This window comes from Thalassophryne amazonica, chromosome 5, assembly GCF_902500255.1.
Source record: "Thalassophryne amazonica chromosome 5, fThaAma1.1, whole genome shotgun sequence".
NCBI lineage: Eukaryota > Metazoa > Chordata > Actinopteri > Batrachoidiformes > Batrachoididae > Thalassophryne > Thalassophryne amazonica.
Window position 1 is genome coordinate 42,611,702 of NC_047107.1, and position 23,830 is coordinate 42,635,531.

Sequence of the window (23,830 nt, forward strand, 5' to 3'; positions counted from 1 at the left end):
CTGTGAGGGTGTTTTCATGTCCACGTGGCTGCAGGAGGTTAAGAACACCCTGGATGAATGTGGTCTGTCCTACGTGTGGTCCTCACAGTCTTTTAGTAGTGTTCAGTGGCTTAAGTTAACTGTGGAACGGATTTTAAAGGACCAGTATGTACAAAAATGGAAAAGCCAATTACGGGAAATGACATCGTGTGACGTTTACGTTGAACTAAAAAAATAATTCAAATTAGAAAAGTACCTATTGTGTGAAAACCTCAAATATAGGCAGGCCATTTGTAACCTGAGAACTAATAACACTAGGATTCCCAAGGTCACTGGCAGATACAAAGGCCTGGACAGATCACTGAGGACTTGTAACCTTTGTAATAGCGGTTCTGTGGGAGATGAATTCCATGTCTTGTTTGTTTGTACACATCATGAGGTCAAGAGACTAAGAGAAAAATATATTCCTGCTTTTTATAGAGAGTGTCCGTCTAAACATAAGTTTGTGTTACTGTTTCAATCTGAAAACAGGAAAATAATTTGTAAACTTGGTGCCTATTTGAAAGGGGTTCTGGATTTGTATTGAATTTTGATTTCTAGTGTTTTCCTTTTGCCAAAGTATGAATTTGTTTTTGTTTGTGCTCCATACCATGGAATTGGTTATGACCAATCTATCTATTAAATTGAAACTGAAATTGAATTGAAATGGACAAAAACGTTCATATATGTTTTTAAAGCACTAAACATTTACTGATGCAACTTTAAATCATTCTGTTTGAAAAAAAAAAACAAAAAACTGAATATTCAAGTTTGCTGTAACAAAGACAGCATAAAAATCTCCAGTTTTTGCATTGTGCTTTTTAAATAATCTGTTTTGTTCTGTTACAGATCTACACATGTTTAATTATAATAAATCAGCTGTTTGTTATAATCTTAATTTTTTTATTTTTTTTTTATAAATTTGGGTCAATAATATCAGTTTGTGCAGGTAATTCCTTGTAAATAACACACTTTATAATGAAGTATCCCAGGAGCGATACAGATTATTCCACTATGGCTAAAATAATTCAACTGAAATGTGGAACTGGCATTAGCTGGATATGGCTAATACGAACCATATCTTTTGGCCTTGTTTATATTCATTTGGCAGCCCACCCATCTATTTTACCTTTAAAGTTGCCATAGTGCATGGACATGTTTGAACTAGATTTCTACCTCCAGGATTTAAACATAGATCTTTATTACCAGTTACTTAATTTGAAAGGTAATTCTCTGATGTATACTCAACATATATGGCACTGTATGCTAAGTAGGATGCATGGAAAAATAGAAGAAAAATATTTTGACAATAGAGTGAAATATGGCAGCCATCTTGAAATCCAGTATGAAAAACATCTAGTAGATGAATTGTGAATGAAACTATTGCAATCACTACTTCATAGATACAAAGGCCTGAGGCTTGAATTTTGAATTTGTCACTAAAATAGCAGAGATAATCAATACTTAATTTTAATTGCAGCCATTTTGGAATCCAATATGGCCGGCATCAGGCAATTAATGTAATAGGTTAACTGGATTCCTCATTACTTATGGGTAACTTTTACAATTACGCTTCCATCTTTACAGAGGACTGATATTTTTCATAATCTTTATTTTAATGGTGGCCATCTTGGAATCCAATATGGCCTCCATCTCACAAAGTTGAAAATGAGTCCACTGGATTCCATGACCCCAAAAACATGGGTAAATATTTTGGAATTGTGCTTTTATCTGCCTTAATCTAAAAGTAAATGGCAAAAATATGTTGAAAATAATGGCCATTTTTTAATCCAATATTGCAGCCACCAGGGGGCGTGATTTTTTGGGGGTCTATTTTTTTCATGATCCCTAGGTCCTGTAGTATCACTGTGCCAAGTTTCATGCTTTCTTCAAAAACTGAACGATTTCTGCCTTAACCACTCCACTATAAATCCAGGTTTCAACATTTACTGGACAGGAAGACACACTTGTTACTGATAGACTGCTTTAGCCTGGAGCTGGTCTGCTTAGCACTTGCTTGTATGCCACAGCATGTTGTGAGCACTGTACAAGATAGTGTTACTATCAAAGACTGTTTGTTGTAAACAGACAAGTCACTCTGCCTTGACTGTGCAAATGTCAACACTGATTAAAAATGCTGCTGCCCCCCCAAAACAAATCATGAAATGACAGATATTGTCCTATTCTTAAATCGTGATTAAATGCAAGAATTCATTGTCCAGCCAAATTTGCATAATAACTTGAACAGGTTCAGCTTGGTGGCAGTGCTGCACATTTTGTATTTGTCCCTGAGCTAATCAGAGCTGTTGATTAGCTGAACACATCTGACTGAGCTGTCTTCTCTGATTAGTTCAGGGACAAATACAAAATGTGCAGCAAATCAGGTTTGGGAAACACTGAGCTACAATAAATTGCAAAATGAAGTTAACATAAGTGTGTAAACACTTGGTGAAAACAGATGTTATATGCAGTGACCAAGCATGCCCAAACATCTTAAGTGGCTTTCCTGTAACTCATGTACTTTGGGATTTTGTCCACTTTCCCAAGGATTTAGCCACTTTCAAATTTACTGGTCCCATCCAGATTTTAATCACTATGTTTGTGTGTGTTGGGGGTGGCAAGCACCTCGACTAGTACATTTTCAGGATTTCAGTTGAACTGCACCACTCACTTGTCAGATCCTAGTGAAACACTGTAAATGTATAACTATGTGCTTATTTTCAGCTACTACAGGTTATGGCTGCATAATAAAAATCACATGCATTCCATACCCATGTGGTTTCAGGGATCGCCCACAGAACAGTGAAATATAATCTGGTGAGCCATACTCCCAAAAATTGCATTGCCAATGACTAGCCGTACAGTGTATCCAGAGAGTATTCACAGCGCTTCACGTTTTCCACATTTTCATGTTAGGTGATTTTCCCACCTACTTGTCATCAGGCCGTATTTGGAGCAGCCGAGTCCTCACCACCAGTCAGGAAATGTTTTCGTTTGTTTTTCGTTCCCCCCCCCCCCCCCCCCCAGAGCCCTAGGTACATTTTAGATTAACAGGAAAATACTCAAGATACCTTTTTTTTTTTTTTTTCTGTGGTCGGCAAGAAAATTAAAAGCCGAGTTGTGCGTCACAGGGTTTGCTCTGAGCCCTGCAGCACAGTATCTGCCCAGACATATTCCTCTGGCTCACCATTGAATTTCTAGCCTCTGCATGGTTCATTCTGGCCAACCCTAATGCATACAAGCCTCAACAAAATACCCATTTTGTCTCTTGGTAAGCACAGAAAACATACATACAGCTGTAGCAGGTGAGTGATGATCTGTTTGGGGACTAATCGTTTCTGGAATGCGCTCTCTCCATCCCAGAGCACAGCCTCAGTGATTGCACCGTCCTGGAAACGGCGCAGCTCAGAGCGCGAGCCCCACAGCTGGCGAAACTCGGCTGCCTAGAGAGAGAGAAAAAAAAAAGCGCTTGTAAATGTTAAAAATATCCATCTTTCTACAAGTTAAAAAAAGGCTGCTCCTTTGGCACCATGATGATACTTTTTGTGTGGGAGACGACCACACAAAACGTATGTGAGTTAGCTGTTCTGAACCAACAGTGCTTCAGTCTCAAGATTTTTTCAGGACATTTTACTACTAGCAAAAGTAGCCCTAGCTCTTCCCTCCCCACAGTGTGTGCAGGGGCCTTCTTTACTTTGGATGGTCATGTGAGTTTGTGTGTGGGTGTTTCTATCTTCCTCATTCACCATGAGTTCTGAGGAAACATCGTTTGTTAGACTCCCTAGAATATGACTGTGGTGAAGGTAGACTCATCGACCTAGAAAAAAAAAAACCCTGATTGGTGGTGGATTGTCAGTGTTCACACCCACGATGGGTGCACAACCAGGGTTTGATTTTAGCGGTTACCCGGGAACCCGTGGCACCCTACTTTGGGGGCGGGCACACAACTCTTTAGACTTGCATTCCCGACTGGAATCCACCTTTTTTATTTCATAACTGTACAGAAATCTATCAAATGTGGACAAAATTTGCGCAGAATTTGACTTTGAGACCGACACATACACAAAACGTCATCAAAAAATGTTCTTCTCTGTTTGTAATGCCGCGTTTTATTATACACAGATCAAATGGAGCGTTTTTGAGGGAAGAGCGAACAGCAGCCAGCGGAGAGTTTTTTATATTTCTCTACGTGCGCGCGCGAGCAAATCATCCGTGAAGATTATTTTATTTATTAACTACACAGATGTATAATAAAAGCAAATGGTGACTGGTTTATAAACACAATTATGACAGTTTTTGAGGGAAGAGCTGCCTTAGATTCTGAGCTTAATTCTGATTCTGAGGAAGAACACCTTGAAGTGCTGCAGAGAATGGCAGATGACCATGATGACTGCTAATAGATTTTCTGTAATCACAACAAGTTTAATCAACACTCATGGCAGCCATGATTGTTAATGGGCTGGATGTTTAATAAAACATTGGTAGCTGAGATGACCCCATGCCAATCTGCCTGTGCATATTGGCATGGGGTCATCTCAGCTTCTGACAAGGTTAGAAAATTTCAAAATTTCAGAAAATATTACTCCAAAAACACTAAAATTCCCTTCCATAATTTCATCCTGTCTGATGAAGGGCGAGGCCCGAAACGTCACCTTTGGTGTGTTATTAAAGGCTTGTTTGGGAGCTAACTGGCTGTGCGGATCTCTTTCGTTTTTTGTTCTTCCATAATTTCACCCCAAATCTGCCCCAGATATCACCAGAATGCACAATTTGCATCCTTTTATATCAAAATTTTGTGGGGGGCATGCCCCAGACCCTCCTAGTTGCTTTGCCGCTATGCTGCGTAGCGGTAGGTTTGGTACCAATCTTTTCTGAGGGGCACCAAACTTTTCAGATTTTGGTGCCCTTAAGGCACACAACTATTTATTCTAAAAGGCAAACCCTGTGCACAACTGCGCACACACAGATAAACTGAAAACAAGGACACTGCAGTAATTTAACATGTTCATAACTGACCCCAACTGCCTTTGCTGCAGGCTGCAGATGTGTTAATGAGGTTCTTCCACAGACGTCATGTCCTTATTGCGCCCACAGTTTGTGTGCGTCTCGTAACAATTCAGTATTTAGGAGAAAAAGTCACCAAGTATGTCCTCTGTGCAAGCTATACTAAATCAAATAACACAAAGCAATAAATCACTGAGTTTTGACTGGTTTGCTGGATTCAGAGTGTGAAGATAAAATTTGTGTCTTAAACAAGGAGAAAATGATAATCATGACAGGCTCATCACATTTCTGCTGATAGGGTGGTCACATTGAAAATATTATCGCATATGGGTCGGGGTCCAGACCCTGTTTTTGTTGGAGAACACACCTGAATTTCAAATGAAACACACCAGTAGATTTTGGTATACATCAGTGAATGTGATCATGCATACAGGATCAGTTCTTTCTATATTCTAGGTAGGGTGAGGATGTGTGTTACAAGCAGTTTTTGACTCCAGAAATTTGGTTCACTGCTCAAAGCAGTCACTGTACCCGTGGGCGATATTTAACCTTACAAATAGGGGGCAGTGTGCATGAGTATTTAACATTTCTTGTTAACAGTCAGACTTCATTTTATGTCTACGTGGTCTGTGCTTGAGTGTTTTATCTACTACATGTTCCAAATAAAAGATCCAAATGTCAGTTCAAATAATGTATTTATGGTACACATTAAGTACTGTTTTTTTTAATACTATGCTTGATGTGCTCCAGAAGCAACAGTACTCCACCCAACAAGTAAAACAGCATTTCGGTAATTTTAATATTTGGGCCCAGAATATAGAATTGTCATCCACACTATATTGTTGGCAAACAGTGATCAGCGATTAAATTTTCAGTGATTAAACACAAAATCAAATTAGAAATCTGCACAGTCCCCCACAGGTGCCAATGCTTTTCCCTAAATTAGCAGGAGGTGGTAATGGTAGAAAATATATATTTTTTTCAAATATGCTTACATCCACTTCAGAGATTGTGCATTGTGTAATTTGGGAGATATTTCATATAGGAAGTGGGTGTCTACCATGACAAAAAAAACCCCACCCCATGCAAAAAAGAAAACTGCAATATATACTGTAATTGTAACATCTTTCGAAATATCAGAATGTAATTGTTTTGACTTCATTATTAGTTTTGATGAACCCTGCATTGAACACAACATTCAAGTTTATGATATATAATGCTCCTGACTTGGTAGTACTTGTTTTAGAGAAGTCACAAAAGCTACACAGTACTGATATTATTACAGTGATCATGCAATTACACATGTAATTTCAAGTCACAGCATGGCAAGTTGGAGTAAATCAAGTGTCATGGCCAAGCCAAAAACAAGATCTCAGGCTAAAGAATTTGATAAAACCTTTGACAATGGTTTATGTTTTTGAAGAGCATGGCCTCCTCCTAAGTTCTGTTATTCACACAGTGTTACTGAAATAAAACCTTTGTGAAAGAATTATGTTTATAAAGTTTTTGAAGAGCATGGACAAACTTTACACATAGCGGAATAGCCAGATAATTGAAAATAGACCATGCTTTGTTACATTCAAGGGGTGGGGGTTATTTTCAAGATATAGGATTAATTTTGATGCCAAAATGCTGGTATTAATATTGTGAATCATTTCCCAAGTGGATGTATTGAAATTCTGACTTGTGATTTTACCACCTCCTGCTAATACAACCCCTGGCAATAATTATGGAATCACTGGCCTCGGAGGATGTTCATTCAGTTGTTTAATTTTGTAGAAAAAAAAGCAGATCACAGACATGACACAAAACTAAAGTCATTTCAAATGGCAACTTTCTGGCTTTAAGAAACACTATAAGAAATCAGGAAAAATAATTGTGGCAGTCAGTAACGGTTACTTTTTTAGACCAAGCAGAGGGAAAAAAATATGGACTCACTCAATTCTGAGGAATAAATTATGGAATCACCCTGTAAATTTTCATTCCCAAAACTAACACCTGCATCAAATCAGATCTGCTCGTTAGTCTGCATCTAAAAAGGAGTGATCACACCTTGGAGACCTGTTGCACCAAGTGGACTGACATGAATCATGGCTCCAACACGAGAGATGTCAATTGAAACAAAGGAGAGGATTATCAAACTCTTAAAAGAGGGTAAATCATCACGCAATGTTGCAAAAGATGTTGGTTGTTCACAGTCAGCTGTGTCTAAACTCTGGACCAAATACAAACAACATGGGAAGATTGTTAAAGGCAAACTTACTGGTAGACCAAGGAAGACATCAAAGTGTCAAGACAGAAAACTTAAAGCAATATGTCTCAAAAATCAAAAATGCACAACAAAACAAATGAACGAATGGGAGGAAACTGGAGTCAACGTCTGTGACCGAACTGTAAGAAACCGCCTAAAGGAAATGGGATTTACATACAGAAAAGCTAAACGAAAGCCATCATTAACACCTAAACAGAAAAAAGGTTACAATGGGCTAAGGAAAAGCAATCGTGGACTGTGGATGACTGGATGAAAGTCATATTCAGTGATGAATCTCGAATCTGCATTGGGCAAGGTGATGATGCTGGAACTTTTGTTTGGTGCCATTCCAATGAGATTTATAAAGATGACTGCCTGAAGAGAACATTTAAATTTCCACAGTGATTGATGATATGGGGCTGCATGTCAGGTAAAGGCACTGGGGAGAAGGCTGTCATTACATCATCAATAAATGCACAAGTTTACATTTATATTTTGGACACTTTTCTTATCCCATCAATTGAAAGGATGTTTGGGGATGATGAATTTTTCAAGATGATAATGCATCTTGCCATAGAGCAAAAACTGTGAAAACATTTCTTGCAAAAAGACACATAGGGTCAATGTCATGGCCTGCAAATAGTCCGGATCTTAATCCAATTGAAAATCTTTGGTGGAAGTTGAAGAAAATGGTCCATGACAAGGCTCCAACCTGCAAAGCTTATCTGGCAACAGCAATCAGAGAAAGTTGGAGCCAGATTGATGAAGAGTACTGTTTGTCACTCATTAAGTCCATACCTCAGGGACTGCAAGCTGTTATAAAAGCCAGAGGTGGTGCAACAAAATACTAGTGATGTGCTGGAGCGTTCTTTTGTTTTTCATGATTCCACAATTTTTTCCTCAGAATTGAGTGAGTCCATATTTTTTTCCCTCTGTTTTGTCTAAAAAAGTAACCGTTACTGACTGCCACAATTTTTTTTCTTGATTTCTTATAGTGTTTCTTAAAGCCAGAAAGTTGCCATTTGAAATGACTTTAGTTTTGTGTCATGTCTGTGATCTGCTTTTTTTCTACAAAATTAAACAACTGAATGAACATCCTCCAAGGCCGGTGATTCCATAATTTTTGCCAGGGGTTGTACGACTCCCCCTGTCCAGGATGCCTGACTCTCACACACACACTCACTCTCTATGATTAACAACCCATGATACCACATGAAGACACACCCTTGTTATATGTTAGCATACTGCTTAGAAAATGACAATATAAATAATATGAATTTATATTTATTGTGTAAGAAAATGACTGTAAACCCCAACTAATGCAACTCAGTTTTCTGACAAACTGCAGACCACCACATAAAATAAGTCACCACTGAAAAGAAATTTGGTGGTTCCAGTCAAACATGCAGTCAGTGCATGCTCTTCTTGCCAGATAACCCACTGATCCATGAGTTCAGTGGGTCATCTGACAAGTCACATTCAAGGATTTGTGCTCATATTCATGATGAAATGAGATAGGAGATGCATTTTTAATGTTTAAGTTCACAATTCATCTCAAGTTAGGTCATATGTTCATTATTACATGTAGGGACAAGTTCTTAGCAAACACACCAAGTCAACACCAGGTGGCACTGTTATCTACAATTGGCACTCCACAACTACAGTCTGACATGTTTGGAATAAATATTTTATATGGATCAAATTGTACAGTTCTAAATTTAGTCTTTAAATCTGTGTGTGTGTGTGTGTGTGTGTGTTATGCCTCATGATGACATTAGGTCATGCTGGACTCATGCAAGACAGACGGGTTTAACACTCACCAGTGAAACACATGAACAGACACCTTTCTGGCACTTTGGCATTGCTTTCATGTATGATAATGTAAAATGGCCTCATTCTACTCACTGTAAAAATAAAAGATGAAACACACAGAAGAGACTGGAGATGTTACCTTGGGGCTATCTGCAGGTGGACCTCTTTCCAGCACAGAAGCTGCCAGCTCTGGATTTAAGAGCAAACCGAAACAGAGAGGGGGTTGAGTTTTGTGTTTTGGGGCATCACTCTCCACTGACCACTGTGAAAACACACATTCGACAAATTCAGTTTCTGGAACACGAACAATTATGCACAGGGATATGAGCTTTTGTTTTCTAAGTTCCTTGTGAACTGGTTCAGTGATTATTACCAACAGAGATTAATCTTCAGTTTACCACTTACGAGATGTACAGATTTCCAAAGAAAGACTATCTACATTATAGGTTTAGTGAGTGAAAAAACAAAACAAAACACCTTACAGAACATAAATTTGGTTGGTACACAATAACATGACCATAGTTCATAAATGGAGTGACAAAATGCAAACATTCCACAGAATTGAATTCACTTACTTTAATACAAACTTTTAAAGTAATAAGCACACCTTTAGTTATATACCTTCATGTACTGTCCTGTTTTATCTCAATTTCCTTCATTTGAAGGAAGTTCCTAACTTATGTGCCAATTATTAAACAGCGAAGTTACAGTAAAAGTATATATGCATCACTACAAAGTTATTAATTAAAAAATAAAGTGCAGTCATTGCCATCAACAGGAATGGGTGAATGTAACCCATGAAGCTGCACAAACTTCATTTATGGGGGAAGAAGAAAAAAAAAGAATGTCACCCATCGCCAATGTGTGATACCCGACTGTTTACATTATCAGCTACAAAATAAATAAATAAAAAAAATTGTGTCCCAGTGTCAGGTGTAAGTGGTGATAAAAATAATGTGGTAAAACACGGAGTGACTGGGAAATTTTTGAACCTACAGTGCATCCGGAAAGTATTCACAGTGCTTCACTTTTTCCACATTATTTTATGTAACAGCCTTATTCCAAATTGGATGAAATTCATTTTTCCCCTCAAAATTCTACTCACAACACCCCATAATAACAATATGAAAAAAGTTTCTTTTTTTTGACAAATGTATCAAAAAAAAAAAACTAAGAAATCACATGTACATAAGTATTCAAACTCTTTGCTCAATACTTTGTTGATGCACCTTTGGCAGCAATTACAGCCTCAAGTCTTCTTGAATATGATGCCACAAGCTTAGTCCACCTATCTTTGGGCAGTTTTGCCGATTCCTCTTTGCAGAACCTCTTAATCTCCATCACGCTGGATGGAGAGCATCAGTTCACAGCCATTTTCAGATCTATCCAGAGATGTTCAATTGGATTCAGGTCTGAGCTCTGGCTGGGCCACTCAAGGATATTCACAGAGTTGTCCTGAAGCCACTCCACGATATCGTGGCTGTGTGCTTAGTTAGGGACATTGTCCTGCTGAAAGATGAACAGTCACCCCAGTCTGAGGTCAAGAGCACTCTGGAGCAGGTTTTCATCCAGGATGTCTCTGTATATTGCTGCATTAATCTTTCCCTCAATCCTGACTTGTCTCCCAGTTCCTGCCACTGACCAACATCCCCACAGCATGATGCTGCCTGGTTTCCTCCAAACATCACGCCAAAGAGTTCAATCTTCATCTCACCAGACCAGAGAATTTTGTTTCTCATGGTCTGATAGTCCTGCAGGTGGCTTTTGGCAAACTTCAGGTGGGCTGCCATATGCCATATGCTTGGTTTGTGCTCTGACATGCACTGTCAACTGTGGGACCTTATATGTAAACAGGTGTGTGTCTTTCCATATCATGTCCAATCAACTAAATTCACCCCAGGTGGACTCCAACTAAACTACAGAAACATCTCAAGGATGATCAGTGGTAAAAGGATGCACCTGAGCTCAACTTTGAGCTTCATGGTAAAGGCCGTGAATACTTATGTACATGTGATTTCTTAGTTTTTTATTTTTAATAAATTTGCAAAAATCTAAAAGAAACTTTTTCCAATTGTCATCATGAGGTACTGTGTGTATAATTTTGAGGAAACAATTTTTTTTATCCATTTTGGAATAAAACTGTAACCTAACAAAATGTAGAAAAAGTAAAGTGCTGTGAATATTTTCTGGACGCACCGTATTTAAGAAATCTGTGATGTCTGGCGACATCATCCAAAACAGTTAATAGCTGGATATAATTTGTGCAGATCAGGGTAATATTTTGCAAAAGGTGACAGTGGAAACCCGGGTACAATATGTAGTAATTGGGATTTCCACTGTGGTGCATGACACTCTTATTTTATTTTAAGCCTCCTTTGTCTCTGCATCATAAATCCTATGAAAAACTTGTGCTTCTCAACAGATGGCAGATAAGGGAGAAGTAAACAGATACATTTTAGTTTCATGGAAAAGTATGGGAATACTGCAGGAGTAGCGTTGTGCACATGCACACAAACACTCATGGAGCCGCCCCAGCCACAACCGTGGCTGGGGCGGCTGTGAACGAGGTTAGCAACGGGGAGGGTTGGGGTGCGGCTACCGGACCTGTGGTGGTGGAGGCTACTGGTGAGAATTGTTTTTGTAATCAATAGTGGCCATACTGAGCCACGACAGTTGGCATGGCACCACCCAGGAAAACAGATAAACTCGAGGAAGATATAGAGGAGATAAAGACCTCATTAAACCATATATCAAAAGACATGTCTAATCTAGACAAACTGATGGTGGAAATTAAAGAACTCCAAAATCTGGTTAAAGAGAAGGACAAGATCATTAAGAAACTTGAGCAACATGTAGATGAACTTGAACAATTTACTAGAAAAGATGACGTTATAATATCTGGACTAGAAACAAGGCATCGGACATATGCAAGGGTGGTGGATTCTGGTGGAGCCAGTGGGGAGGATGCACCACCTGAAGAAAGACAATCATTGGAACAACAAGTTACAAACTTTTTATATCAAAAAGGTGTTGTCATCCATCAAGACACAATATCAGACTGTTATACTATTCCAACTAAAGATAGAAAAAATAAACTATCTAACATTGTTATACGATTTACAAGCAGAAAATATAAATATGAGTTATTAAGACAGGCAAATGATGTCATAGAAATTGTAACAGTGGAACTTGTACATGAAACATCTAAGAATATTTTAATTAGTTGTGTATACAGAGCACCAGATTCTTGTGTTGTGAAATTTACAGATAAAATAATTGAATTATTCCATCAAATTAAAAACAAAACGCTTTTTATGTGTGGGGACTTTAATATTAACATAGAAAGCTCCAGCTGCCAAAGATTAAGTGATTTTGTGAATACAATGTATAGTTTGGGGTTATTCCCCTTGATAACAAAACCAACCAGAATTACATCGCAAAGTGCAACGGTAATTGATAATATATTTACAAACAGAACAGATGAAATTATCAAGAATGGGATCTTCATGACAGATATTAGCGACCATTTACCAATTTTTTCAATATTTAAATATAAAAATAGGTACAACAAAAAAACTGATATAAACTTTAAAAGAGATAAGTCAGTAAAAGCCTTAGAGGCATTAAAATATGACCTTAAAAATCAAAACTGGGAAGAAGTTTATGTCAGTGATGTTAATGTAGCATATAACTCATTTATGAAAATATTGATGAAATCATACAATAAAAATTGTAAATTAATTGAAATTAGTAAGAAAAGAGTAAATAAACCATGGTTGGCAAAGGGAATAAAAAATGCTTGTGCAAAGAAAAACTATTTATACAGGTGCTTTTTAAAATTGCAAACAAAGGAATCAGAACATAAATACAAAAAATATAAAAATAAACTATTAACAATAATTAGGAAACAAAAAAAAGATTATTACAGTGAAAAACTAAATAAGAGTAAAGATAATATGAGGGTAACATGGGGAATTATAAAAAGTGTGATTGATAGTGATGGAACGAAAGAAACTATTCCAAATTACTTTGTTAAGGAAAATAAAGAGATATATGATATAAAAGAAGTTGCAAATGGGTTTAATGATTATTTTTCAAATGTAGGGTCAAGTCTGGTGGGAAATAAACCAATAATAGAAGATAAATTATGTACATTGGTAAATACGGTCAATAGTATTTTCCTGGACAATGTGGAAAAAGATGAAATAAGAAATATTGTAAAAAACTGTGTAAGCAAAAGATCAACTGACCATGAAGATTTAGACATGATGACTGTAAAAAGTATAATAGAAATTGTTATTGAACCATTTACTTATATTTGTAATCTGTCTCTGTCAACTGGGGTTTTTCCAGATGAAATGAAAATTGCTAAGGTAGTCCCATTATATAAAAATGGAGACAAACATAATTTTTCTAATTACAGGCCAGTATCATTGCTTCCACAGTTTTCTAAAATTATGGAAAAAGTTTTTGTAACAAGATTGGATAAATTTATTGAGAAACATCATATTTTAAATAATGCTCAGTATGGATTCAGAACAAAACATTCGACAGCTATGGCAATTATGGAACTAATAGAGAAAATATCAACAACAATAGATAATAAGGATTATTTTGTAAGTATTTTTATTGACCTGAAAAAGGCTTTTGATGTTATAGACCACTCAAGATTGCTCCACAAGTTACAACAATATGGAATAAGAGGTGTTGCACATCAGTGGGTAAAAAGCTACTTAGAAAATAGAAAACAGTTTGTTCAGATAAATAATACCAAATCAGAATTGTGTAACATTATTTATGGAGTACCACAAGGATCGGTACTTGGACCCAAACTGTTTATTTTGTATATCAATGATTTTGTGAATGTATCCAATGTGCTTGGCAGCATTTTATTTGCTGATGATACAACGCTGTTTTACTCTGGATCAGATATACAGGAAGTAGCACAAGTGATAAATACAGAGTTGGAAAAAGTTAAACATTGGTTTGATATAAACAGATTGTCACTAAATATTAATAAGACAAATTTCATATTGTTTAATGATAGAGCAAAAGAAAATAATGTGTCATTACAAATAGATGGAATGGATATACAAAGGGTAAAAGAAATGAAATTTTTAGGAGTCATGATTGATGAAGATCTTACATGGAAGTCACACATAAATTACATAAAAGGAAAAATAGCGAAAGCCATTGCTGTTTTGCATAAAGTAAAATATTCATTAAATAGTTATGGTTTATTAACATTGTACAATTCATTGATTGTCCCATATTTAACTTACTGTGTAGAAATCTGGGGATCAACATATACAACCTATATACAACCTTTATTTATTTTGCAGAAAAGAGCTTTAAAAGTGATTAGTAACAGTGGTTTTAGAGATCCATCTAATCCATTGTTTAAGTATAGGGTACTTAAATTTCATGATTTAGTTGATTTGAAAATATTACAAACGATGTACCAAGTTAATAAAAATACTTTACCAACAAACATTCAAAATATGTTTGAAAAAAGAGCAAGTAGTTATAAATTGAAAGGAATAGAAGTCTTTAAAAAACCAAGATTTAGAACCAAAGTAAAGGAAAGGAGTATTGCAGTAAATGGTGTCAAATTATGGAACAATCTTAATAAAGAAATTAAAGAATTAAGGTCACTTAAATTATTTAAAAAACATATTAAATTAGATGTATTAAGTAAGTATGAAACTATGAAGTAAGTCAGTGGGCTGCAAGAAAGTCAAAAAAAAAAAGTAAACTGTTAATAATGTTTGGAGTGTCTTAAGTTTAAATATAACCTGTCAGTGATGTAATCTATTAATTAATGGTCATAATTATGAAATGGGTCAGTGGTATGTGACAAGTTAAAGAAATGCAATCTGTTAAATAATGTTGACTATGATGCTGTATATTGAAAGATTGTATTGTTAAAAGGGGCAGAAATCATAAGACTTGTTCTTCTTTCTGCTCCTTTTCATTCTGGTATTGTGGTGCTTTTGTTTTTTGCTTTTCTGTTTTTCTTTTAAATGAATGAAATAAATATTAAAAAGAAAGAAAGAAAAAGAGTAGGAGTTGTACATACTGCGGTGTATTCGGGAATGTCAGCAGTTACAGTAGTTTGTAAGAAATCACGTAATAGCAGGAAATATGAATTTTGCCTGTTATAATAAATCTGTCCAGATTTCCTCAATTCTGGAATCTGGATGCAAATTGGGGTCAAAAATCGGCAATGGGGGCCCGGCTGAAGGCAAAGGGGGTACTGTTCAAATGCCTGGTAATATAGTTGGCTTGTCTACTTCCATGTGGTCAGAGCTACTTGAAGATCCAGTCTGTCCTTTCACATCTCTGCTACCCTCTGCTGAGGTTTGTTTGCCACAATGTGGCCATAAATGCAAATTTCCCAAGTTCAGGACTAATAAATTAAAATATCCCTTCATATCACCCATTTTCAGGCTTCTGCATAATTTCTCAGTCTTGTCCAATGTAGCCACATACTTCTTCCATCTGTGATTTTCTTCAGTGTTTACAAAACAAAATACACCTAAGGACAACAGACTGACTGAATGGAAACCTCACTCACCTCGGGGTCAGGGGCGAGAGAGTGGGTGAGGAGACGGATCCTTTGCCCCAGTCCTCGCTGGAGCAGTGAAAGGAGAGCACAGAGTGCAGTCTGGACATAGTTTCCACTGTGGTCCATCAGCTCATTCAGCAGATTCAGTTTCTTACAGGTGGACTGTAGATTCACCAGATCACATAACCTGAGGGTGAGGATAAATGAGAGAATGTAAAAGCATTCTGAAAGAAAATCAATTATTTTTATGCAAGACAGCAGAACAGTCTGTAGAGTTCCCCCTTTACTGCCTGCCACAGAAACATGTTAATGATTATGTTTTAGACCATCTCTAACAGAACAATTTAGCTGATTTGTGTTGAGGAAATGTTAGTATACAGACGATGCTCCCTCTGACAGTACAGAACAGAACATGAGGTGGTTGTAATAATATGTGAACACAATGGTTGATAAAAACAGCCATACTGGAAGACATGGTCACTTGTCCTTATCATGGGTTTGGGGGTCATGAGGAGACACGGGAACCCATCCAGCGTAGGATCGTCCCAGAACTGCATTGACACAGATGCCTCATGCTGCACCTGAAACCCAGTTGGAAATTTGTTAGACCTTGTTAAAATTCAACAATAAAAATGATTCCATTTCAAAGTCACACAATATTATAACATATACCTGCTTATAGGTACAAGCAGTCATGTTGGCACACATATTGAGGTGTCCAGAGGGGTCAACAAACACAACCTGGAAAGCGCTGTGAAACTCGTCAAGAGATGGCTGCAGAGTGAAGAAAACAACAGTATATTTAGAAGTAAAGGACAACAGTTAAGAGGCTAGTTTACTCTTTTGCACTTAGCAAGGATCACTCACAGCTGTCGAGTCAGGATTTTTAGCGAGGCTAATTCCATTCACGGTGAGGTCTGTCGAAACTGAGGATTATAATGATAGGACATATGGGATACAAGAACAAAAGGCACCAGAATTTCCCAATATCCTACTCTCTTCAGTAATATGCAAATGTGTGAACAGAGTGCCTTCAAAATCTAACCAGCTTATCTACTGCCCAGGAGGTATCTAAGCTACAAGTATCAAGTGTGTGCCTATTATTATGATTATTCGTATTAAGTTATGTTCTCAACATTGTTTCCACAGACACAGAGATACTAGCATGATGGCACAATGCAGGGTTTTCCCCAAGTCTACGATGGTGATCTGGTGGTTAAGTACACTATGACTTTCACATTAAGACTCTTGGCTACACAGCTTCAGGTATTTAAAATGTACGGTATGAAATGTTCAGGAAAGAACGCCTCCAGATTTGGTCTGGTGGTCCCATGTAACAGTGGAGAAACCCCTACATGTTCAAAGTGGTGGGACATTAAAATTAAACTATGATATAGGGAGAGCTGATCTTTTAAAATAAATTTAAAAAATAATAAACTACAAGTCCAACTATAGTTAATTACACTACTTTGTAAAACCTCTGCTTATTTTGAAATTTGCCTACCTAAGAAGTTCAGAGCGTTTCGTAGCAACTGATAAGCCGTCATGGTGTTACTGATTCTGTGAGTACTCAGAAGATAAGCCAACAGCATTGAAGCCAGGAAGCCGTTAAAACAACCTGTACCCTGTCAAAAATCAATCAATCAATCAATAGAAGGTAGATAAAGAATTAACTGTGACTGCAATAAGCATGATCTTTCAGGATCCCTCCCACTGTTTTTTACCTGGTCAAGCTCCCTCTGTCGGAGCCAGACTTTTAGCAAAGCTACACCATCAGCAAAAGCTGAGCATTGGGAGCTGACAGCAGAAAGAAACTGGAGGTGAGCCCTGGGTAGCAAGTCTCCCAGAAGAGAGCTGTTATAATGTGGAGTGGGAGGTTCACTGTTGTCTGCAAAAAAAAAAAAAAATGTAATCACATATTAAATAAAAATCATACTTATGCTCCTGAATAAGTGAAATCCTGAATATACAAGTCAGAGAATAATAGCCATGTCTGTAACCAGTCAGACAGTGACAATTATTTTAATTCTGTACGCCACCACAATGGAGTAAGAATCAGTCACATGAAGCTGTGACTGGTGGACCAACAGACAAAAGGTTGCACTATGCAGTTTCTCCAATTACAATTAGAGTCCGACCAATATATTGGTTGGCCGATAATATTGGCCAATATGAGCCATTCACAAACATATCGGTATCAGTGCTATTTATGGCAAACTTTTATTTTACAGAAACAATGCAGAAAAACACTTTAGCTGTTGGAAATGGTTTCATGACAGTTTATCCAAGAGAAGGTGCACTGACAGAATTGTCGTTATCAAGCATGGCCGGGACTCCCTTCACCCCTTGGTCATATTGGCTACAAGAGACACAGGCAAAATGACCAGCTGTCATTAATTTTCAATCACAGTGGGAGTTTTACAGGGACAAGTGATTGCTACGCCACCAGCTAGGCAGGGCCAAAACAGACAGAATGTCTATTTTATGCAAATGCTGAGCAATAGAATACATTGAATGCTAATACAACTGAAGACAGCGTGACGGCAGAGTGACATATGTTGGTTGGTTGTTGGTTATATTCATAGTTTGTTTTTTTTTTTTATTTACAATAACACTCATGATTAAACTGTAAAACATCAAGTCTCATTTATATTTCTTTGTCATAGCAGTTTGATAACAAAATGTTAGGAATCATGGCATTTTTTAAACATATATCTCTGTTTGTGAAATGTTTTACTCCCTAATATTGGTATCACATTGGTTCCCCCAAAAATCCATATCGATTGGGCTCTAACCACAATCATAAAAGTGGTGGCTTTCCTTACCAATTTCTTTGTATGGTCACTCGGTTATTGAGAACTACACAGTCCAGAAAATTTACCATACAGTAACATACTGTTTCAGGGTTCTCCCCAGAAATTTTTAGTAAAGCGGTGCTGTTGGCAATTATCACCCGAGGCAGCACGCGTTGCGAGTCATTTTGACTGGTTTTAGATGCACTGAAAGCAAGAATAATAGACAAAAAATTACACTTATGTTACAATATCAAAGTTCTTTTTAATAAATAACACTGAAAAGTTTAAAAACACAATGTGTGATGGATATAACATTTGCTCTCCTCTTCAAAAATGACACACTGTACCTTTAATCCAGTAAGAGAGTTTTTCTGTTTTTCTGACAGTTTAGTTTTTCTTTTTAACATTTCTGAGTGGGACTGCATACTTTTTAAAAAAACAATATAACCCCTAATTGTTGTGTTTGAACAAGAGCTAAATCTGGACTGATTTGATTGTCAAATCAGAATAAAATTTATTGCAAAGTAAGTTCTCACAAACAAGTAATTTGATCTGGTGTCACTGGTGCATAAACAACAATAAAAAAAGAAAATGAAAAAAAAAATACTTCTGCAAGAAGTAAAGAAGTAAATTTGCTCTTTTAAAGATGAAACCCTGGATGTAAAAACTTTCTTAATCAGTTTTTCACACTTTATTGTTTCACTGAGGCTGTGTGGTAAAAATGATCGTTGATTAAAATTGCTTTGCTGCTTTTTTTACAACGTGTAGCATCTGCTGTTAACATTTTTTCATCTGTCTTTCTCCTCTCCTCTCTCACTGGCTCCTCCTCTCTCTGTGAGGGAATGAGAGACTCGTCACTCTCACACCGTCTTTGCGGCTTATTTGAGCAAACTTTAGAAACATGACAGCTTTCATCTGAAAAATAAAGCCTTAATCTGTCACTAGTTACACAGGCAGAAGGAGCTCTTTTTATTGGAAGACTGACAGAGTTTTTGTTCTTTCACTGAGAGACCACGTGCTGTCTCACTCTGAATTGCAGCACTGTGGCTCTGCCCGGCTGGCTGCCGGCGGGGAAGGGGCGAGCAGGCAGAAATCCGTTCAGCACAAACAGCCTGGCTGGATTAAAAAAATATCTGAGAGCAGAGCACACTATAATGGCACTGTGATAACAGTATAATGGCGCAACGCCGTTGTTCCATTGTCTGGGGAGAATCCTGTGTTTATATTACTTAATGACTGCTGTAAATGAAGTCCAAAGACACACTGATGACATGGAAATATTCATGCTTCTATTCCCTGACCTGTCAGGAAAACTGACTGTAAAGGTGATAGTTTGTATTAACAATAACCTTTATAATTATTCTGTCCATTAAAATATGGTCTCTGAAACTGGAGGGACTGCACAAAATGCTTAGAATTCTTCAATGTGTCAAGAAATATTTTTTGAAAATTTTTTTTATTAAACCTGAAAGGCTACATTGCAAGTACTGAAGCACATATTCATCATTTCATTTCAAATCCACTGTGATGGGGTAAAGAGACAAAACTACAAAAATTGTGTCACTTACAATTACTGCATCACAGTCTGCACAGTTTAAATTGATAAAACAATTGTGTAAGTAAGTAGTGCCAAAATAGATGTATGGCTCATCAACATTGTGTATTTTATGTTCTGGAGGAAGCCAGGACTTTAATGTTGATCCAAGGCTGATACATGTTTACCAAATAGCTGATCAGAAATGTCATTACAACTATTGTTTTTTAAAGAAACTTACCAGACTCATGCTTCTGTAAGTCAGCGTACCACTCTATCCTGATATTATTCCTCTGAGGGTGAAAACGACTGGGCTTGAAGAATCCCGGAACTGGACAGGCATGAATGCGAAGAGTAAAGCTGGAAGTATCTTTTTCTGTGGGAGATATTTCAAGTATTTGCATCAAACTCTAATAAAGCAACAAAATTTATGCCCTTTCACTGTTATAAACAAAGATAATTACATTCAAGATAAACCCCAAATAATTACAACCATGTTTTATCAGAGTTGTACAACCTTCTGTATATTAATACAGAATTACCCGGTGGGGTCAAGAGCAGAACTGGTCGGAGCCGATTCCCATGGAGACAGGAATAGCGCATGGTTCCAATGTCAGAAGAAGATGCAAGATGCTGAGCCAGACCTGCAAGGTAGAGAGCCCTTTTCCTCGGATACCTCTGGTTCAGAAAGTCCTTAGGATGGAGGACAACCTGATGACAACAGAAATGTAATGTATCCCCACTGCCTTGTTACGAGTGATCAGTTTGCACTAATAGGTTACCATTGTGAGACTTGAACCAAATTAGTAGTACTAATTCAGGCACCGACTTTACAAGTGAGTGTCCGGCAAAACTATCACACAGCTCATAATACAGAAACACACAGCTTCATACCTTTTTCTCATGACGGTTTGCCTTCAACAGCGCAACTGCCTGATGTGAAACAGGCTTCACTGACAAAGCGTTTTTTTTTAACGACACCTTATATGGCACAATCGGTGGGTGTGTTTAATGAAGGGAAAAAAAACAAGATATCCATGAGTGCTAGTAAAAACACTGCAGATGTACCAAAATTAGTTTAGATGGAACTTTACTGATCCCTTGGGAAGACTCCTCAGGGAAATTGAGGTTCCAGCAGCATTATATAGCAGCACACAGGGTAAGAAGCACACAAGAGTATCAAAAGTGACAGTAAAAAAACCCCCCATTAATTGACACTCCAGTATCCACAGCACAAACATGTTTCGCTGTGAATCCCAGACTAATGCACGCTCACAGAGGCAGTGACACTGCAGAACCATGTGATATTCTTAGGCTTCTAGGACTGCCTGTCACCGAACGATCATCTCGAGGCAAGATGGAAACTATAGTTAAGACGTTATAGTTTCACAAAGTGTTGAAACAAAGTCTCTGTGACATTACGAGGTGTATTAGATAAGAAACCAACACTTATTTTTTTTAACTATATGGATTTGAATGACGTGCGATTACACCAATCATGCTTGAACCCTCGTGCGCATGCGTGAGTTTTTTCATGCGTGTCAGTGACGTCATTTCCCTGTGGGCAGGCCTTGAGTGAGATGTGGTCCAGCCCTCTCGGCTGAATTCCTTTGTTTTACACGCTGCTCGAGACGGCGCGCGTTGCTTTATCAAAATTTTTTCTGGACCTGTGAGAAATATCTGAGTGGACACTATTCAAGAAATTTAGCTGGTTTTCGGTGAAAAGTTTAACGGCTGATGAGAGATTATGGGGTGTTTCTGTCGCTGTAAGGACTTCCCACGGAGCGGGACGTCGCGCAGCGCTTCCAGGCGCCGTTGTCGGCCTGTTTCGACCTGAAAACATCCTAATTTAAGGCTTAATTCACCCAGGACGTTGTGAGAGAACAGAGAAGATTCAGAAGAGGCCGGCATGAGGACTTTATGCGGACATTCCACTGTTTAAGGACATTTTGTAATGAAAGACGTGCACGCAAATTCGCCGAGTCGTTTCCGTGATGACTCTGCGAATCTGTGTGCGCCGCAACAGGAAAAACACCTCCGTGTTGAAAACCATTTGTAAAATTCAGGCGGCTTTTGATGGCTTTCAACAAGTGAGTAACTGAGAAATTGTTTAACAGCTTGGGCATGTTCCAACTTGTCCGTTAAGGTTTCCAACGGAGGTGTTTTTCCTGTCGTGACCCCCCGCGGTCAGGTCCGGCCTGACATGCGACTCTGCCCGCACGTTCTTTCATTACAAAATGTCCGTTAACAACGGAATGTCCGAATAAACTCCTCATGCCGACTTCTTCTGAAAGTTCTCTGTTCTCTGATGACTTACTGGGTCAACAGAGCCTGAAATGTGTAAGTTTTCAACTTGAAACGGTGAGACGCTGCCGCCTCAAAGCGCAGATCGCCATCAGGCGCCGTGGGCCATCCTTAAAGCGACACTACCAGACCAAAATCTCTCATCAGCTGTTAAAATTTTTACCGAAAACCAGCTGAATTTATCGAATGGTGTCCACTCAGTTGTGCCTTACAGCTTTTGAAAAAATTTTTATCAAACAAAGCAGCAGTCTCTGAGCCATTCCTAAACAATGGAGAAAAGAAAGAAATCGACGAGAGGGTGGGCCACTCCTCACTCAAAGACTGCCCACAGGCGAATGACGTAACCGACAGGTGTGAAAAAAAATCTTGCATGCCCACGAGGGTTCAAGCATGTCTGATGTAATCACACGTGATTCAAATCCATATGGTTTTTGAAAAAAATAATAAGGTCGGATACTTTTCTAATAGACCTTGTACATTGCTGATTTATTAATGAAAATATGACATAAAATTGATCTGGACATGCCAGTGTGTCTGTCAACCACACAAGATTAAACTATGTGATTCAAAACAGGACTAAAATGAAACTGGAACAATGCTGTTTTCTCAACTGCTTCATGACAAGTAACCAATCATGCTGATTAACACCCCCACCCCACCCCACCCCCACCCGAGCATCTCCAACAACCTAAATGCTGTCATATTACATGCTAAGAAGTCCTCTAATACATGTTAGCAATATGCAAATATAACACTACTTACAGATGGCATTGTGACTGCCAAGTCGACCATGATGCGTGGTTTGGTACAAGTGCCCAATGGGTAGCTGCCAATCAAATCCACAGAGGTGGGAGGTGCCATGCTAAAGGTGCCCTTTGTAATCTTTGGTACCAGAAGAAAAGGGATCTTAACTGTGCCGGACAGCCATGACAGGTCGTTTATCTGAACACATGAGAAGATTGAACAAAACCACCCAATGATGATTGAAGGCCTTTGTGGAAACATGTCAATCTTTGGGACACAGATTAAATGCTGTCGTCTTTGTGACCATTCAGAGAGTGAGCCAGTCAAAAATGTTACGCACCTCAACTTTTGGTGAATACGGCACAGTCTTCAGCAGCTTTGTAACTGTCTCAATGAAAGAATCAATTTGTCGTTTCCTGTGCTCACTCAAAGCAACCTCTTTCAGCAACTCCTCCATCTGTAGAGAAGGAATGTAGTTGTTCACTTGTGAGATTTAATATATAAAACTTGATTATTGTGCCTCTTCTCAGCAGGCAAACAAAGAACCAAGAGGCACATGAACTGCTCAACGCCCTGAATATTCTGGGAACCAAAGAATTTTCACAAAAATGAAGCAGACATACATACCAACGCATCCATGTTAACAAACCATCTATGCTTTGAACATTCTGCAAAGGCAGAACTTTAGTCAAATTCTGATGTGATCCAGGTCCAATTCTACACTGTACAACACTTGAAGTGCGCAAAGCCATTGCATGGATTTAATATATATATATTTTTTTAATTCCCAGTCTTTTTTT

At 38.0% G+C, this 23,830-nt stretch overlaps 1 protein-coding gene across 1 annotated transcript in view; it reads right to left on the bottom strand.

The window, feature by feature from the left end:
- nol6 (nucleolar protein 6 (RNA-associated)) overlaps positions 1-23,830 on the bottom strand; it is a 65,216-nt gene that overhangs the window by 39,303 nt on the left and 2,083 nt on the right. The window contains exons 3-14 of the mRNA XM_034170065.1: positions 23,371-23,487; positions 23,049-23,228; positions 20,525-20,693; positions 20,224-20,358; positions 17,378-17,541; positions 17,158-17,278; positions 16,521-16,579; positions 16,326-16,427; positions 16,119-16,234; positions 15,663-15,840; positions 9,225-9,347; positions 3,313-3,461 (exon numbers count right to left, since the gene is read on the bottom strand). Coding sequence (XP_034025956.1) covers positions 3,313-3,461; positions 9,225-9,347; positions 15,663-15,840; positions 16,119-16,234; positions 16,326-16,427; positions 16,521-16,579; positions 17,158-17,278; positions 17,378-17,541; positions 20,224-20,358; positions 20,525-20,693; positions 23,049-23,228; positions 23,371-23,487 — 1,613 coding nt within the window. The remainder of the gene's footprint in view (positions 1-3,312; positions 3,462-9,224; positions 9,348-15,662; positions 15,841-16,118; positions 16,235-16,325; positions 16,428-16,520; positions 16,580-17,157; positions 17,279-17,377; positions 17,542-20,223; positions 20,359-20,524; positions 20,694-23,048; positions 23,229-23,370; positions 23,488-23,830) is intronic.